Source organism: Podarcis erhardii (assembly GCF_964252035.2).
Source record: "Podarcis erhardii genome assembly, chromosome: 15".
Lineage (NCBI taxonomy): Eukaryota > Metazoa > Chordata > Lepidosauria > Squamata > Lacertidae > Podarcis > Podarcis erhardii.
The window spans coordinates 124,238-142,774 of NC_138505.1; the positions used below are offsets into that span (position 1 = coordinate 124,238).

At 51.9% G+C, this 18,537-nt stretch overlaps 1 protein-coding gene across 3 annotated transcripts; it reads right to left on the reverse strand.

The window, feature by feature from the left end:
• Nucleotides 1-2,482: 2,482 nt before the first annotated feature.
• On the reverse strand, nt 2,483-16,877 carry LOC309329923 (death-associated protein kinase 2-like). Of its 3 annotated transcripts, none has more exons than XM_081841156.1 (13): nt 16,651-16,877; nt 14,948-15,019; nt 13,451-13,599; nt 12,979-13,200; nt 12,173-12,311; nt 11,933-12,062; nt 11,117-11,165; nt 10,614-10,640; nt 6,285-6,437; nt 5,616-5,661; nt 5,322-5,411; nt 4,601-4,684; nt 2,483-4,426 (listed from the first exon to the last, which is right to left on the reverse strand). In XM_081841156.1, exons 2-13 carry the CDS (start codon nt 15,014-15,016, stop codon nt 4,346-4,348), a joined length of 1,239 nt encoding a protein of 412 aa, XP_081697282.1. In that variant the 5' UTR covers nt 15,017-15,019; nt 16,651-16,877; the 3' UTR covers nt 2,483-4,345. The 3 variants fall into 3 exon arrangements, with proteins under 3 accessions (XP_081697282.1, XP_081697281.1, XP_081697280.1); XM_081841155.1 differs by lacking the exon at nt 16,651-16,877 and adding an exon at nt 15,452-15,522; XM_081841154.1 differs by lacking the exon at nt 16,651-16,877 and adding an exon at nt 15,284-15,289.
• Between the last annotated feature and the right edge of the window lie 1,660 nt (nt 16,878-18,537).

Below are 18,537 nucleotides of genomic sequence, written 5' to 3' on the forward strand. Positions count from 1 at the left end.
AGGCGAGAAGAGCGGGGCTCAAAAGGGGCGCCAAGGAAAGAGGAGCAGAGGGGAAATCAGGGCAGGAAACCGGGTGGGGGGCAGAAGACCAACTGCACTAACTGGCAGGAGCGCCTCCTGTTTGGGAAGGAAGGGCGAAGCTCAGGGGCAGAGCAGCTGCTTGGCATGCAGAGCCCAGGTCCCCACTGGCACCATCTCCGCGTGGGAGATGCCCTGCCCGAAAGCCACGGCTGCCAGTATTGAGATGGACCATTGCTCCGATGCAGTATGTGTAAGGCAGCTTCGTACGTTCCTTATTCAACATTTTCTGAGAGGAGATTTCCTTCTTCTTCTATCTAGAGCACAGAGCAGAAGAAAGTCCCCATTTCACAGGTGGAGCTAAGATTTGTTCCAAGGACAAGGACCTATCTCTGCTTCTCCAGCCAACCTTGCTGCCCCCTAGGCAACATTTGGGTGCCTTTCCTCTAATCTCTAAACGTGGGGACTTCCCCGTTCAATGCACTCTGCATGTGCTCAGGGGGACTCTTCACTGCAAGCACCAACCCAGCCCTGCCCCTCTGCCCTCCTCAGCATCCCCACTCAGATCCCTCCCAGAGGTTGGCTCTGCAGCTCAGTTAGCTCAGTAGATCACATGAGGTTTCTGTCGGTCGCCTGAATGGCTGAGTCACATGGTACTCATTTCCTCTTCCTTCTCAAACCATTTTCCTTTTCTGTCATGTTTTTAGATTGTATGTCTGAGAGCAGGAACTGTCTTTATGTTTTTAACGTAATTTGTAAGCCACTGGGGGAGCATTTGTGATGGAAGAGCAGGATAAATAATCATTTAAACACACATACTAAATTATAAAAGGTACAACACTATCCTTCCTATAGGGATTTCTCTGCCTAAGGCAGAGATGTCCTAACTTTAATGGGTACTTGCAGGCCTCCAGACACTACTGGGACTCTCAGCAGCCAGTGTGTCTGATGCTCTGGGATTATGGGAGTTGTAGTCCAGAAACCTCAAGTGTCGCTTGCGGCTTCCTTACAAACAAACCCTTGCCAACTGCTGACTTTTCAACCAGTCAGAGTCCAGTCAAAGTAAACTCTCATTCACCCCTTCGTGAACTGCAAACTTTGCAGAAAGAAAGTTTTTCCTTTTTACAGGCGTCAGGCTTGGGGTTCATTTTGCAAACAGACTTGTTAGTTTTCTACACAAAGTTGGGTTTCATTATAAACTCTGTTTGCTCCTTTCTTCACTAAAACTGGAGGAAGGTAACAACCTGCTAGAGACCAAAGGTGGGACTTTAAGGTTAGGGTTCCTGGCCCTTCAGCCACTAGGTTATGTTGTCAAGTTTGGCTTCTATTTGATTTAAAGCCCTACACCTTTTAAAGTGCATTTCTGCTCCCACCCACTCCAAGAACCCTGGGAACTGTAGTCACAGAACTACAATTCCCAGCACCCACAACATACCACAGTTCCTAGGATTCTTTAGTGGGAAGTCATGTGCTCTAAATGTGTGGTGTGTGCACAATCTCAAATCTTTTGTGCTTCACCTTCTGGCTGTGAAATAGTTTTCAAATCTGTAAAATTAAAGCTGCTACCTTGAATTGCACCCAGAAGGGCCGCCCAACTTGCTTTAGTCAAGACTGACGGCATGACTGACAGACTGACAGCTCGAAACAGAAAAGGCGTTGGATTATTCAACATGATGAGGGAGTCCCACCCCTTGGCTGCAACTGCCACACTAGTAATCAGGTGGCCGTTTAGTCGCTCCCTGTCTCACTGTGGCTTTCCAAAAGCCAGCCTGTTCAACTTGCTCAATTAACGACTTTAGGTAATGATTTCAAACAGTTCACCCCTGGCAAAACAGGTTGCCTGTAAAGTATCCAGGCAATTGGCTAAGTAACGAGCCGCAGAGCAGATAATAATCAATCAGGCACAACTTGACAGATCGTACAAACACTTTAATCCCTGGACAGCCTTTGCCAAAATCTAGGCAGCCAAAGCTGAAACAATGAACAGGCCACACAAAAATCCTGCATCCCCAAAGGTCAGTGCTGCATTGAAGTAAGTGTGGCGTCTGTGATGACTTGTGCTCTTTAAAACTATGTGCATATATATATTGCACAATGCGCACACTCCCTCTCCCGCTGGCCTTCGTGCTCAGTTGGGGCACATGATGTGCAAGAACTGACAAAGGAGGGCCGTCACCCAGGTCTGCTCTCGCCAGAGGCCTGCTGGTGTGCGCATGCGCAGAGTCGTCTTGGCCAAGTGCCACATTCCCTCGCCCTGCTCCAGAGGGCACTTCCACAAACACAAGCAGGCAGGTCACAAGCCTTGTGCCAGAGTCACGCACCAGGACGGCAGCAAAGGCAGCCTGAGGAGAAGAGGCTCCAGAGCAGCAGAGGGAGAGGAGGAGCCATCGCTTGCCAAGGAGGAGGAGGAGGCGGCGGCGGCCCTCCGCCCCAAAGCAAAAGGAACACAAGAATCTTGCGGCACTTTAAAGACTAACAAATTTATTATGGCATAATAAACTTTTGTGGGCCGCGGAGGCCTTGTGCAAAACCGTCAGCTGTCCAGTAAAGTCACAAGTGGTGTACGAAAATTTAAGACATACAAAATATATCAAACAAAGCGGCATCAAAGTGGTGGCGGAGTTGTAAACAGTGGGGTCAGAGGAAATGAAACACAGGGCGTGACAAACAGTGATAGCTGCATAATTAACAGAAACAATTCACCATGTTGGTAATACTTTTTACAATTCTTTCCACGAGTATGAAAGTGTGTGTGTGAATATCTAGAAGACCAGAGTCCTTATATACTGGAGCCCCCTCTGCTGACCACAAGAAGACCCTTTTTACTCCACCCCACAAAAACCACCCTGAACTCTTCACACTAGCCCTCCTGACCTACCTCCCCATGGTCTCAGTCCTTGCATTGTGGTGCCCCCTGCTGCCCAATTCTGCCCACTGCAGCCTCCGGAATGATTTTTATCTGCTGTCTACTCTGGGAAGCCCCTTCATGGGTCGCCGTGGCGAAGGGGCTTGAATAACTCAGAGAAGCTATGAGCTATGCCCTGCAGGGCCACCAAAGATGGACAGGTCATAGTGGAGAGTTTTGACCAAACGTGATCCACCTGGAGCAGGAACCGGCAAGCCACTCCAGTATCCCTGCCAAGAAAACTCCATGGACAAAGGTAACAGGCATGAAGACAGGAGTGCCTGGCATGCTCTGGTCCATGGGGTCATGAAGAGTCGGACACGACTAAACGACTAAACAACAACACTCTGGGAAGAGGATAGAGCCAGGCGCTTTGCCCTGCTGGGCTCAAGGCCCCCTCGGCCTCTCCCACCTCGGCAGCAGTGGGGGGGGGCAGCAACGTGTCGCGTGGCTTGGGAAGGACCACTGCGGCTCAGTGGCAGGGCATCTCCAGGTGCCGGTGGGAAAGGCTTCTCATCTGAAACCTTGGCAGGCCACTGCTGCCAGTCAGTGCAGGCAACACTGAGCTAGATGAAGCCCAATGGCAGCTTTCTATGCTGAACTAGTTAAACTACAGGGTGGCCACTGAACCCTCGTGGCAGCATCTCTGCAAGGTGGGCAGATATTACTTTTCCCCCAGTGCAGACTGTGTGGGTGGGAGATTATAGGTGCTGAGAGAGAGAGAGAGAGGAAAGAACTTGTCTACAGTCCCTTCATGAAATCCTATAAAGAGGGGACACCTGAATCCTTGGGAATCACTCACAAACCACTTTGTGAAGCAATCGTTTATCTGCTTGACCTTTTAACGTGAACCAAATTCAGCAAAAACAAAAAGCAGCCGAGCAGGAAGACACAGATGTTTCATTTCTTTGCTTGTATAGATATCATTAACGCTATGCACATTAATAAAAAGTGACCAGGGACCTTTTTTGGTCACGAATTCCTGGAGGAAGGGATGGGTAGTGGGGGGGGGTGTGCTGGCATGGGGGGGAGCGGAGTTCTGTTCCCCAAGTAGGTCAGAAATAGTTGGGAAGTGATTCTCCTGCTCCCCAAAAGCAAACATACATACAAAGCATTTTTTTTAAGACGCTCCAAATGCTTGCCTCTGCTGGAAGCCATCTGACCAAAACGCCAAGCCCCAGGGTGCTGGAGGCAGAGAGAGAGCTGTCTCCCGCCCACAGTGGGAGCCCCCCCCCCTCTTGGCACAGCAGGAGTGCGGGGCAACGCAGGCATTTAATGCTGGCCTCCCTCCCAGCAGGCCCCTTCCCTGTCCACATTGCAGCAACCATGGGCTGGTTGTCGAAGGCTGGAGCTGCCCGAGATGCTGTGCCGCACCCTCCTGGGTTGGAAGAGCAGGCTGCCTCCTGCTCCAGGTGTCCCTGATCACGAGCAGCTGCTCCTTCGCCTGCGGAAGAGGGTGACGGGGCTGCTGGCCTCCCCCTCCTGGTCGCTCTCGCAGCCGCGCTGTTTGGGGGGCAGAGGAGGGCAGAGTGAAGGGGACGAAAGCCAGGCAAGGGTGGGTTGGGAGGGAAGACGTGGGAGTCAGAGGCAGGGGAGGGTTCCCGGACCGGCCCCCTCCTCTTCGTCAGGAGTTGAGAAGCAGGGCAAGGAGGCCATTGCCCAGGAAAGGGCACTCACCAAGTTCTCCTCGTCCCGCTTCTGCTGGCACAGGAGGCCCATCCGGCAGAGGCGGTTGCAGGCCGACACCATGTTGTAGGAGAGCTGGAGAAGAAATGCAGAGATGAGGAAGACCTTGTGGCCCTCCCTCACAGCCCACAGGTGTCTCTTTCAAAGAGCCTCTGAAGGGGAGATGGTGAGCTGCTGGGATTTGCCCTGGATTTGAAACTGGGCTTAAATACAGTCATACTTTGGTTCTCAAAAGGAATCCATTCCGGAAGTCCATTTGACTTCCGAAAACGTTCAAAAACCAAGGCACATCTTCCGATTGGCTGCAGGAGCTTCCTGCAGTCAATCGGAAGCCGCGGATGTCTGAGTTCCAAAGAACCTTCGCAAACCGGAACACTCACTTCCAGATTTGCAGTGTTCAGGAGCCAAATCGTTCGAGTCGCAAGGCACAACTGTATGCAGTTGCTCTTTTGATTTTTGAATTGTTTTCATGTGTGCAAGCAACTGTTTTTATATAGGCTTTTGTTTCACTGCAGATCACTTCAAGTGCCTCATAGGAAGCAATTCATAAGTGAAATAATAATAATAATAATAATAATAATAATAATAATAATAATAGTGGCTCAGGTCAGAGTAGGGCACCCTCACTGCCAAGGGACAGGTGTCCCGCACCCTCCAGCTTCTTTTTGCTGACTGGCTTTGAGGGTGCAGGCGGGGAGGCTGCTCAATTTACCTTCCACTTCCGGCGAGCATTGAACTTGCGGAAGTACTTCATGTTGATGGAGGAGCGGCTCCGGTTCGCAACCTGCTTCCGGGTCAGGGGCTGGAAAAAACAGGCACCTGCAACTCTGCCCATTGCCAAAATCCTCCTGCCTCCCCTCCCCCATCAGTTCAGGCCAGGATGGGGGCAGAGAAGAAACCAAGGAGGGTTCCCGAAAATCTCAACCTAGAGCTCTAGGACAGATCCCGAAGGTCTGGCTCAGTCTAAGGCAGCTTCCCCAGCCAGCCTCCCCTCCCAGGCTCTGACCTTGATCCAGGGGTGGATGAGGCATTCCTCGGCCGACATTCGGTCTCTGAAACAGAGGGAAAAACGCACATCTGACTTTCAGTCATTTCCCCGCTGGAGGGGAGAGAGAGAGGCCTGCAGGAGAATCCCTCTGGGCAGTGGCGTAGCGTGGGGGGTGCAGGGGGGGCTGGCCGCACCGGGCGCAACATCTGGGGGTTAGGGTTAGGGGGCGCAAATCCATGGGTTAGGGGGCGCAAATTACTTGCCTTGCCCCGGGTGCTGACAACCCACGCTACGCCACTGCCTCTGGGGAGTGAGCCAAGGTCCCACAAGGAGGGAGAGAAGGAGGGGGAGAATCTCAAAGGCAAACCTCCCTTGTCTGCACTTTTCAGAACAATTTGAGAAGCAAAAGGTAGTCATCCTTCAAAATTTGCACTCCTCTGAATGCAGCTTCCAGCTAAGTTGTGTGTTCATTAAAAACACACATATTAGTAAAAGTAAGACACAAAAAATGCATTATGGAAGCACTGCAAAATGTGTCCACTAGGAGAAATTCATCCCAAAATGCTGATGAGGAGGCATTTTTCCATTGCAGATTGCTGTTGAAATGTGGAGAACTGAATTTAAGACAGGAAAACTGAGAACCGGAGAGAACCACCCTGGAGAGATTCACCCTTGGGGGGCCATTACCCAGGTTCCTTCACCAACAGCTGCCGGATGAAGTCCTTGGCCAGCTCCGATGTTTGGCTGAAGTACTTGTCCTCAAACTCGTAGGTGCCGGAGACGACACTGGTCAGGGTCTCTGCGTCCGTCTCTCCCTGGAAGGGGGACATGCCGCTCAGTCTGCAAAGGGCAGAGAAGGTAGGATCAAAAGGAAACCTCAAGCAGGCATTATTCAGAGCAGACAAGCATGGGTGGGCGGGCGGGCGTGCAATCATTTAAGAATTATTTAAAAACCTGAATTCTTACAAGGGAGCTTGCACTTACTGAAGGAGCCTTATGCAAAATCAACAAATGTCCTTAAAAAATCAGCTACGGAAAGTAGCTAATGAGGACCAAGAAAGGGGGGAGATCTTCTGCCCTCCGGGTGCCATTTCCTCCATTGCTCCTACAATGCTGGCAACCTGCAGAACGGAGGGGCATTTGGGAAGATGCAGCTTCCTTTCTTTATTTACAGACTGCCCTTCATTACGTTGTCATCGCAGGAGAGCTTCCAGAAAAGGTGCAATGAAAACATACCATACAACACAAAGGGGGGGGGGTCCAATATAAACCCATGACGCCAGGAGGAGAACAGCAAAGCGCCAGACCTCAAGACCAGATTTTGGAATCAAGCCGTTCAGGTCATCAAAGGCCTGAGACGACAGGGAGTCATCGTCTTTAGCACCATTTTATTTTTTATTTTTTTAATTTCTTTTTATTGAGTTTCACTTAAAGAACCAAAAATAACCAAAAGAAAAAACAAAACAACAGTTTTAGAAAAAAGAAAAAAAAAGAAAAGTATCCATACATAACACAGAAATAACATCAATTTCTGTTACAGTTCTTTGTCTTATTCCTTGGATCTTTATATCTTTAGATATTTAGATCTTTCCTCTACACACCTATTGACCTCCTTCCCTCCCGATTTCGGGCTTCTTGATAAAAATTCTTTCTTTTTTCTGCAGCTAATAATCATTAATGGTTTGCGCATCGTACGGTTTATATCAAACCTGCTGTAGTTTTTAAATTTCTATAGTTTCCTTCAATATATACCATAAATTTATTCCAATCACTAATAAACTTTGTATTTTTTTGGTTTCTAATTTTTTGCGTCATTTTTGCTAGTTCAACATATTCAAATAATTTTGTTTGCCAATCTCTGACCGTTGGGGTATTTGAACTTTTCCAATTTTGTGCAATTAATATTCTAGCCGCTGCTGTCGAATATTGGAATAGTGTCTTATCTTCTTTTTTAATTTCGTCCCCAATTATTCCTAGTAAAAAGGCCTCTGGTCTTTTAGGGAAAGTGTATTTAAATATTTTTTTTTAACTCGTTATATATCAGATCCCAACATTTCTTCATTTCCTCACAAGTCCACCACATATGGTAGAAATTGCCTTCTTTAATTTTACACTTCCAGCAGGCCTTATTTCCTGTTTTGTACATTTTTCCTAATTTTGCTGGTGTGATGTACCACCTATACATCATCTTTTCCAAATTTTCTCTGAGTGTGACGCATGCCGTGAATTTCATTCCACTGCTCCATAATTTCGACCACTTTTCATATTCTATATTGTATCCCAAGTCCATTGCCCATTTTGTCATAACCTCCTTTATTTCTTCGTCTTTAGTGTCCCATTCCAATAATATATCATACATTTTGAATAATAACTTGGTTTTGCCTTCAATTATTTCTATCTGAAATTTAGATTTTTTCTCACTTATCCCTTTTTTATCTTCCATCCATATTGCGTTTATTTGATGATATTGCAGCCAGCCTGTTAATTTGTCTTTCAACTCCTCATATGTTCTCAATTTCCAGCCGCTTTCTGATCTTATCAGTAGGTCTTCGTAGGTCAATCTTTCTCCTTTCATATTTGCTTTTTTGGTTGTTAAAATGTCAATTGGTGATAACCACCAGGGTGTTTTCCATTCTAAAAGTTCTTTATTTTTCTCCCAAACTTCATATAGTGGCCCTCTAATAATATGACTTGAAAACCCTTTATGTAACTTTTCTTTATTTAGCCACAAGTAGGCGTGCCAACCGAACCTGTTGTTGAAACCTTCTAGGTCTAACAAGTCAGTGTTTTCCAAACTGATCCAATCTTTGATCCAGCAAAGGCAGGAGGCCTCGAAGTATAATTTCAGGTTTGGCACCGAGAATCCCCCTCTTTCTTTTCAATCTGTGAGTAATTTGAATCTAATTCTCAGTCTTTTCCCTTGCCATATAAATTTTGAAAGAGTTTTCTGCCAATCCTTAAACATTGTGGAACCTCTAATCACTGGAATCTTTTGGAACAAAGATAACATTTTTGGGAACTGGAAAGAGAAGCTGCTGAATTGCAACTTATTACCAAATTTAAAACCATGGAGAGACCTGGTCTGAACAAAGACATTGGATTCTTATCTCATTATACATGACAAAGCCATTTTTCACCTTCTCACCCCTTGCTTTTTCCTGTAAGACCTATTGCAGTCGTTAAGAGTCGTCAACAGGCTCATCACAGCTATCTGCCAATCACCCAATCCCACCACCCTTCTGAGTAATACCCCTCACTACCTTCTCACTATATAGAAGGGTCTGGTGACTTCTGTTTCAGTGTATCTGAAGAAGTGTGCATGCACACGAAAGCTCATACCAAGAACTAACTTAGTTGGTCTTTAAGGTGCTACTGGAAGGATTTTTTTTATTTTGTTTTAACATTTTTGGGAGTATGTTCATTTTTATTGCCGTCATCCTTCCCGACCACGAAAGTTTTACTCTGTTCCATGTATCTAGATCTTTTTTAATTTCCTTCCATGTTGTCAAATAGTTGTCCTGAATTAAATTTATATTTTTTGTAGTTAGCCAAATTCCCAGATATTTTATTTTTTTGGCCACCCTGATTTCATTCTGTATCTCTAATTTTTCTCTTTCATCCTTTCCCAGATTTTTAGTCAGCATTTTTGTCTTTAATTTATTTAATTTAAAACCGGATAGTTTGCCATATTCTTCTAATATTTCCAGAGCCTTACTGACACTTTTTTGCGGCTCTTCTAGGGATAACATCAAATCATCTGCATACGCTTTTAGTTTGTATTCTTTCGTTCCTACTTTGATTCCCTCAAATCTCTGGTGTTGCTTTATTTTGTTCGTAATTACCTCTAATACCATAATGAATAAAAGCGGGGATAGAGGGCAACCCTGTCTTGTTCCTTTTTCAATTTTAAATGAATTTGTTAAATTGTTGTTTATAATCAATTTGGCAGATTGATTCGAATAAATTGCTTTTATTCCTTCCATAAATTCACCCTCTAGCCCTGCTTTCTCCATGCTTTTTAGTAGGAATGGCCATGAAACATTGTCGAATGCCTTCTCTGCATCGATGAAAATCAGCGCTGCAGGTACTTCATTCTTACACTCCAGATATTCAATGATGTTTATAGTATGCCTTACGTTGTCTTTGAGTAACCTGTTTGGGAGGAATCCTGCTTGATCTTTATGAATTAGATTTACTAGACATTTTTAAGTCTGCTTGCCATTACCTCTGCGAAGATTTTGTAATCGTTATTTAATGATGATATGGGCCTATAGTTTTTAATGTTTAGTTTATCTGTATCGGGTTTAGGGATCATCGTAATGTGGGCCTCTTTCCATGACTCTGGTATCCTTCCTCCTCTTAATATATTATTCATGATGTCACATAGCACTGGCGTTAATTGGTTTTCTAATACTTTATAGTATTTAGCTGACAATCCATCCGGTCCCGGGGCTTTTCCTAATTTCATCTTTCTTATCGCATCCTGGATCTCTTCTGTTTTTATAGGTTTATTTAATTGAGCTCTTTCTTCCTCTGTTATAGTCTTCCCACTGTAGTCTTCTAAGTATTTTTCTATTTGGGTTATTTCTTCATCTTCTTTTTTATACAATTTTTCATAAAATTTGAGGAAATTTTCCTTTATTTCTTTTGGGTCTTTTATCAGTTGCTCCTCTATTTTTATCTTGTTTATCATTTTGTTTTTGCCTACTTCGCAATTGCCAAGCTAATAATTTACCTGTTTTGTTAGCTAATTCGAAGTATTTTTGCTTCATTAACTTAATTTTCCATTCAATTTCTTGACTTGTTAGCATTGAGTACTGTGTTTGTAATATTTTTGTTATTTGTATGTTTTTGTTCATATTTTCTAATTGTTCTTTTCCTCTGAGGACGAATTAAAATTTTTAATGGATTAAAATGCATCCTAGGTGTAAGTAATTCTGAGGCCCTGCACTGCCATCACCAGCACTGCCCGCTCCCACCCTCAGCCTCAAATACAGGGAGTCTCAAGGTACTTACAATATATAGGTAATCACGCCGATGCTCCTGGAAGAAAAAGGGAGAGAGAGAGAGAGAGAAGCTGAAGGGAGCACCCAGCAAGTACATTCCTTGACAGGACACCTGAGGACTGGGGGGCATGCAAAATCCAGCGCGGAGGGCGGGAGGGCTGTGGGGTGGGCCACCCCATGCAGACAAAGGGAAGACTCAGGGAGGACTGGTGGGACTGGAGGAAGGCCTCAGGCTGGTGGCTGGTGTGGGTGGCCGTCTTCATATTAGACAGGTAAAACACAAACCCAGCATGAGCTTAGCTTGTGCACCTTTTTTCCTGTGGTGCTTTGGAGGCCTGAGTCTGGCACGTGAGCACTTCCTGGAGGGCCCTGCTCACTCCCTCAGGCGCTCGCTCTTCCCCCACCTGCCCCAGCCACCCAAGGGCATGCAGGATGTTGGCACAGAGTCAGTCTCTCTCTCTCTCTCTCTCTCTCTCTCTCACACACACACACACACTTGCTACCGCTTCTTACCACATGTCCGTTGCTGTGCTCAGAGCCTCATAGTTGATCACTTCAGGAGCTGAGGAAGAAGAAATGGGCAAAACGGTGTCAGCGCTGAGAAACCAAAAAGGGGTTCCCATTAAACCAGAGACAGGACACTTCCCTGGCCTTCAGGCCCCAGAGAGCCGCCACAGCCTCGGTGCTGCCTAACCTCCTCCTGGATTTATTCTCTTCAGCTTTAAAAAGGAGCCCCTCCGAACCCAAACTCTGGTGATCTCCACCACCACTACCATCCTTAACTCTTCGCTGCTGGGAGTCTGAGCCCACCCCCGACTGGTCTTGGCTTCCCTGCTCCAGACAATGTCACAGGACTGAAACTCCCGTCCTGCTCCCTGGCCACTGGCTGGCTGGGGCTGAAGGCAGCTGGAGCTCATGAGCAGCACTGCCCTTACCCTCTGGGCTGCCCTGCCTTTGTGGGGAAGTGTCTGGGAGAAGGTTCCTCCGAAAGAAGAGCAAGCAGCAGGCAAGAAATGGGACGCCCTTTGGGACACTCTCGTTTCGCTGCCAAAACATTTGTTTTCATTAATTGCAGGTGTTTCTGTGAGGAGAATGTGTCTCTTTTATCAGGTATGCTTAAGCTTTTAAAGGTGTTGTTAAGTCGCTTGGAGATTTTTTGGTGTAAGAAGCAACTAAGAAGTCTGACAACCAACAGCAACATTTTCTCTGCTGTGGCCAAGTCCACCCCGGCCCCCAGCAGGGGCTGAGCTGCTGGTTTGAGGGCACGGGAAGTTCCTCCGTCGGGGGCTCTGGGACAGGAGAGGACCCCAGCTTGCTCTGCCCTCTTACCAATGTACTGGGGAGTCCCACACAAACTTTTGAAGGTCACGCCTTCCTCGAGCTTCTGGGCCAGGCCAAAATCGATGATCTTGATCAGGGGGTTGGGGGCATCCTTCTGGAAGAGCATGATGTTCTCTGGCTGCAGAAGAGATCAGGGAAGGAGATAGAACCAAGGCGCCCTCAGAGAAGACTCCTGTGTTGCTCAAAAGCCTCCAGAGATCCAGGAAGCACCTCACAGGGCTGGCGTACCTTGAGGTCAAAGTGAGCAATGCGCCGGGAATGCATGTAGCTCAGGCCAAGCAGGATCTGCTGCAGGAACTGGATGGCTTCTGTCTCCGTCAGAAGCTCCTTCTCTGCGATGAAGTCAAACAGCTCCCCTCCGTGGATGCTGGAGGGAGAGGGAGGGTGGATTTGGGGCGGCTGGCCTGGCGTGTGCCCCGGGGCAAGCCGCCTCTTCCCTATGCTGCCCCACTTTGGGAATTAGGAGGAGGAAAGAAACACAAGGTGCTACAAAATATTATTTATTTTGCAGTCTTCTCAAAGGTGTCATGAGACCTGGAGTCCTGTCCCCCCGATAGTAGTGGCACCCCCAGTTTTATGAGCAACTGGGAGACAGAAGTCTCAAAAACAGTTAGATTTCTACTCCTTCTCCTCGTACAGGGTGTGTCTATGCCTTCCCTTTAGTAATTCGTTCATCTCATGCTTTTCTATGCATTTCTCCATCACCTTCCAAACCATGAACAGCCCATTCATTTTTAAAAGTTGATTTGCTGTGCAAAGGTGACAGAGCCCTTTGACTCCACCCTTAATTGTGCAAACCAGAAGTGCAACTGAGCCCCTCCTGCAAAATGCTGATAGCTTGGGGGCTTCCAAACAGGTTTATTGTTAAAGGAGTTTTTGTGGCCTGGAAGTCACTTTGTGGTCATTTGCATGGAGGTTTCCTTGTTAAAGCTAGGAATATTTTCAGGTATCACAAGGCAACTTGTTGCTTCTGCTGCAGCAGACTAATCCAGAGTGTGGACCCCAAAAGCAAGTCCCTCCCCTCCGACACTCACAGCTCCAGGATCAGGACCACCTCGCCCTTCCCGGCAAAGACGTCATGGAGGCGCATGATGTTGGGGTGCTGGAGCTGCTGGAGAATGGAGACCTCTCGCTCCACTTGCTCGCGGTCCAGGCCCAGGCGGCTCCCCTTTCGCTTCCGCACCTTCACAGACTTGGCAGCATAGAAGGAGCCCGTGCAGCGCTCCTGGCAGCGCCTGACCACCCCAAAGTGCCCGCTGAGTGGTGAGAGGAGGGGGAGAAGGGCAGCAACGAGAAGAGCACAGCAAGAGACCTTTGGTCAGGTCAGAGCAGCAGGGGTCATCGAGCTCTGCACTGTCTACACTGACTGGCAGCAGCTGTCAGGAGCCTCTCCCAGCTTCCCTCTGAGATGCTGCTGGGGGCTGGGCCCAGAAGACCCGTTCTGCTGTCCCCAGACCCTCCCGGCCCTGCTCTTCCCACCGGCCGCCGGTGCTCCTTGGTCCTCACCTGCCCAGCTTCTCCAGGAGCTCGTAAAGCTCATCCACGCTGCAGTGGCGGAAGGTGGCTGACGTGGTCCAGCCCGGCCGTGGGCCTTGGCTGTCGGGGCTCTCAAAGACCTCGTCATTGTCCTCATCATCCAGGTTGCACAGGGCCTCCTGCAGAGAGCAGGGATGGAGGGCAAGGTCAAAGGATGCCACCCTCCCCACCTGCCACCCCCAGCAGGACCCCCATAGAAGCTGACAGATCCACTCCCCGCGTTCTGCCGCCTGCCGTTGGTGTGCAAGGTGGGGGAGGAACTTGGCAAGGTTCACTCTAGGTGGCGGCAGCAGCAATGCTGAGCAGAAGGCAAGGCAGGTGAGGGCTGAAGGAGAGATTTCAGGGCATCCAGGCTGGGGGGAAACTGGACCTTGTGGAACAGAACCAGCCCCCCTCAAAGACAGAGCGGGAGCCGGTGGCTGCAGGGGCGTAGCGTGGGTTGTCAGCACCCGGGGCAAGGCAAGTAATTTGCGCCCCTAACCCGTGGATTTGCGCCCCCTAACCCTAACCCCCAGATATTGCACCCGGTGCAGCCGGGCCCCCCTGCACCCCCCATGCTACGCCACTGGGTGGCTGTGTCCCCTTAAAGCCCACTATGTGTTAGCAGAACAAAATGTCCTGGGGAAATGGCGCGCAGTATTCCCGACTCATATGGGCAGCCCCTGCAGTGGGGGGGGGGCACCCTGGTCTCAGCCCTTTCCTGCCACCCTCCCCACAGTCGTAATTAAACTCTACCAACTGTAGTGCAACTAGGCCATTTTGGACCCAGGGCTTTATGGTCTTCTGCAAGTTCCCCAACCTCTTTAGACATTCATATTGTTATGTGTTTGTGGGTGCCAGACTCCCCTAAATCCCTGGACCCAGTAAGTCTTAGAATTTAATCAAGGTTCTTGGTAGTAGGGTAAGAGAGCAGGGGAAAAATTCACATCCTGCAACCAATGTGCCCTTTGGTTTCAGATAGTACATGGGTAGACAAGTCTGAAAAGCCAGGGACACAATTTTTCACAGCCCTCTAGTGACTAAGGTGGCTCATTTACTAGAATTAATGTATTTAGTGTTAACTCTGGAAGTGGAGACTCCATTCTGACCAAACTAAGCTTCCTAGAGCAAAATACACATCATGTCAGGAATGAACGCTGAGTGGGCCTGAAACCCCCGGGATCTCGCACAGCTCAGAGATTGGGGCAACAGGCAACAATATGCATTTGTTTTGCTCTGACACACACAATTCTCCCCCCCCCCCATGCTTTACAAAGAAATAAACCCACTTGGCCAACCCTGATTTAAAAAGAAAATAAGCACCCTGAGCACATGTTGTGAGATGTTTAGAACTTCCTGGAACCACAGAAGTCTCTGGTGGCTAAAGCAAGGGCTCAGTGAACTGAGCATGCTGGGACCCCAAGCTGGGACGGGGAGGAGGGGCAGCAGCAGCAGCAGCCCAGGCCCAGCCCTGGATGCCCCACTCACCTGGGGGCTTCTGGCCAGGCGCCCCCCCTCGCCACTGGCAAGGACCTCGCCCCCTCCATCCTTGGCCATCAGCTGCAAAAGAAAAGGAAGAGCGGTCAGCTCCTGCAGGGACGGGCCGCTGCTCTCCGCCCCCATCCGTATCTGCGCCCTTCCCCGCCCCGGGGAATTTCCTACCTGCTTCCAGACCCCACGGCCCACACTTTCTCACGGCCCTTCTACACGTGCGCGCGCGGGAGGGGCCTCTCCCAGCCCGGCCACCCCGCCCCGGGGGACGGTGGCGAGTCTGCTCCGCGGGCCTAGTCGACGGAGAGAGGAGCCACTTCCTCCTGGGGGGTCGCGCTCGCTCTCTCTCGCTCGCTCTCCCCGCAGACAGGCCCGATTCCCCCCGCCGGGCGAGACGGAGCCCCCTTTGCCGGCACCCGGCGCCCGCCTCCCCGCTCTCACCGGCCCCTCTCGCCGCCGCCGCCGCCGCCGCCCTCGGCGCCGCTCAGCTCCGGGAGGCACCTGCCGGCGACCATCGCCCCCTCCGGGTCCGGCCGCTTCCACTTCCTCCTCTTGGTGCTCGGGCGGCGGCGGCGGCGGCGGCGGCAGGCGAGTCCCCTCCCAGCCGAGGAGCCTCGCCCTCCGGCGGAAGGAGCCGCTTTCCCCGCTCCCGATCCCCCCGGAATGGGGAGGGGGGGGGGTCTCGCGGAGGAGGCCGCGCACGCAGGGCGCCCCCGGGCGCCTGGGGATGGCGCTTGCCCGGCGACGGGTGCGCGGCGGGGGGGCTGCGCTGCAACGCGGCCCCCCTTTCGGCGAGGTTTGGGACTCGGCGTTCGCTGCGCGAGGGCGCAAGAGTCGCCCCTCCAGGGGCAGCCAGCCGCGGAACGACGAGCAAAGCGGGATGGGGGCGGACGGGCCGCTGGCCAGCAGCTGCTAAGGTGAGGCGGCCTGTTCCGTCAGCCAACACAAGCCCGCCTGGGAGGGGCAGGGCTGGGGCGTCTGCACGCCGATACAAGCAGGCTCTGGATGCCCGCCCTGGGGGGCACAGCAGCAGGAGGGGCGACTGGGCTCCCATCGCGCTTGAGGGTTCTCTGGAAGGTCGAGCACTGACCGGCTCTTCGGGCTTTCTCAGCCCTGTGGGGAGATGCTGCCAGCGGGGACGGAATCCGGGACCTTCTGCACGCCGAGCAGCTGCTCTGCCACCGAACTCCGGCGGCCCATCCCTTCGCCAGGAGAGAGACCAAAGGCTCGGCAGGGGGCGAAATGCCGGACGGGGGGGGGGGGGGCGCTATTGTCCAGGCAGCTAAAGCGGGAGGCAGAAGCAGGAGGGGGCAGGAGCGGGGGGGGGAGCCAGCCAGGAAGGGAGGGAGGGAGGGAGGGAGGGGGCCTTGCTTCACGGCGCCCCCACCCAGCAAGAAGCCTGCGCGTTCCAAAGCCGCCCCGCGTAAAGGGGCCGCGGGAGGAAGGCGAAAGCGTCTCGCTGTCCCTGCGCCCGAAGCGAGCAGCCAGCCCGGCCAGCGATGCCCCGAGCCAGGCCGGGTCCCGGGAGCACCAGCAGCCTCTTTCCCATCTCGGGCAGCCCGAGGATCCTCGCCCTGGAGACGGGGAGGAGCAGCGCGGGCCGAGGCATCCATCCCGGCGGACACATTCCTTCCCCGCCCGGGCGCCGCATTTGTCTTTCCAGCTGGCCTCGCCTGCCCCAAAGGCAGCAGCACAAACACCTTATTGGAGGCAGGAGGAAAACTCGGGGCGAGGGCGGTGGAAATATGTCGCAAGCGGCAAATTCCTGGACTCGGAGGGAGGGAAGCGCGCCTCCCAACACGCAGCTCCGGGGAAGGAGGGCGGATAATCCCGGGCAAGCAAATAAATGCAAGGAACCAGCCAGGCGGCGTTGGTCCGTGCTGCGAAAAGGTCCTGGGGATCCTGGAAGAGAGCCTCCAGGCAGGATCGTCTCAGCTGCGCTCTCGAGGCGCGAGGAAGGCGGGCCGGCGGCGCCTCCGCCTTGGGAGAGCGCGCTAGAGCAGCCGAGTTGCGATCCTCGGCCGCCGCTTTCCCGGGAGAAAAGCCCGCCTGGCCGGGCGGCAGAAAGGGTCTTACTCCCGAGGGAGGAGCTGCCGAGTGGGACCGTCGTCTCCGCGGGGGTCCCCTGCTTCAGGGACGGAGCAGACTTGCCTGGCCTTGGGTGCGGCGCAGCTCCACTGCGGGGGGGGGGGGGAGGCGGCAGAGTCGACCCCCTGCTCTCGGGCTCCCTTCGCAGAGCAGCGGCGCGGGGCGAGTTTCCAAGAAAGCACAGCCGCCCGCCGCGCTCTCCGCCCTCCTTCCCCCAGCCCGGCGAGCCCCGAATGGGGATAGACAGGGGGGCGCTTCCCTCCGCTCCAGCAGCGCCGGCCCGAGAGAGCAGTCCAGCCCTCCTGCTCCGGCCGCAGCTCCGACGGTCTGGCCCTGGCTCGCTCCGAAGAGGAGGAGCCGCCCCGCCAGCCCGGGACCCTTTCCTTCCCGTGGGCGCCTCGGGGGCTGCTGCAGGGCGCGCTCCGGCCGGAGAGTCCCTTCCGAGGGGCATCTCCGAAAGACGCCTCCGCCAGCAGCCCAGCCGGCGGAGGAGGGCCCCGGAGGGGCTCCTTTTCCGCTTGCAAGGAGAGCTCTGCCCGGCCGCAGCCCCCTTCCTGACCAGCGAGGACCTCTCCCTGCTGGCGCCCAACGGCAGCTCTGCTAGAGCCCCCTGGAGCAAGGCAGTCAAGCAGCTGCTGGGTGTGTAGAACAGGGAAGGTTTCTTGCTGACTTCGGACCCACCTGGACTGCATGCGCCTTACTTCCAGCAGCCTGGGCACAGACAGACCCTTCAAGGGGTGGACACGGGTGGCCCAAGCTTAAAGAACTGTCAGCCAGGCTGAAAGTGAAGTTAGAACTCTCTTAACCCTTCCCACTCTGCTTTTCTCTGCCTCCCTTGACCAGCAGCAAGGCAGCAGGTATCTTTTTGAGAGCAAACTTGGGAAAGCATTGTCTGCCCACAGTAACCAGCCCTGGCAGCTCAAGAGAGCCTCCTTATTTAGGAGCAGTATACTGCAGAATACCAAGCAGTGGGGGGGGGGGGGGGCGGAGAGAGTTCTTGACTTCATATTGTGCTAGAAATGCTTCCTTGGGCCAGGGCTGCTCTGATTTCTGCAGAAATCCCATCCTCACTTCTCAGGGGTTGGTTTGGATGATGCTGGAGAGCAATTACCTCCTGTCTTTGTGTTTGTGTAGCTGCAGCTCTGAAAAATCCAGGCTAAGGTCAGGCAAGGTGAAGCTGCTGTTACACAGGCAGAGAACGTAAGAGTCTGGCTGCAGCTGGACCCAGCCAAAGGCCAGCATCCTGTTGTCGTGGTCAACCACAAGGACCTTAAGGGGAAGCCCAGAAGCAGGACTTGAGCTGAACTGCTGTTCAGGAGTTCAGAAATGCATGAAAGGGTGTCTGAGCCAGCCCAGAGAGCCCCACTGCCCAGTAGGATAGCTGGCCCACTGCCCCTTCTCATAGAATCATAGAAGAGTTGGAAGAGACCACAAGGGCCATGGAGTCCAACCCCCTGCCAAGCAGGAAACACCATCAGAGCACTCCTGACATATGGTTG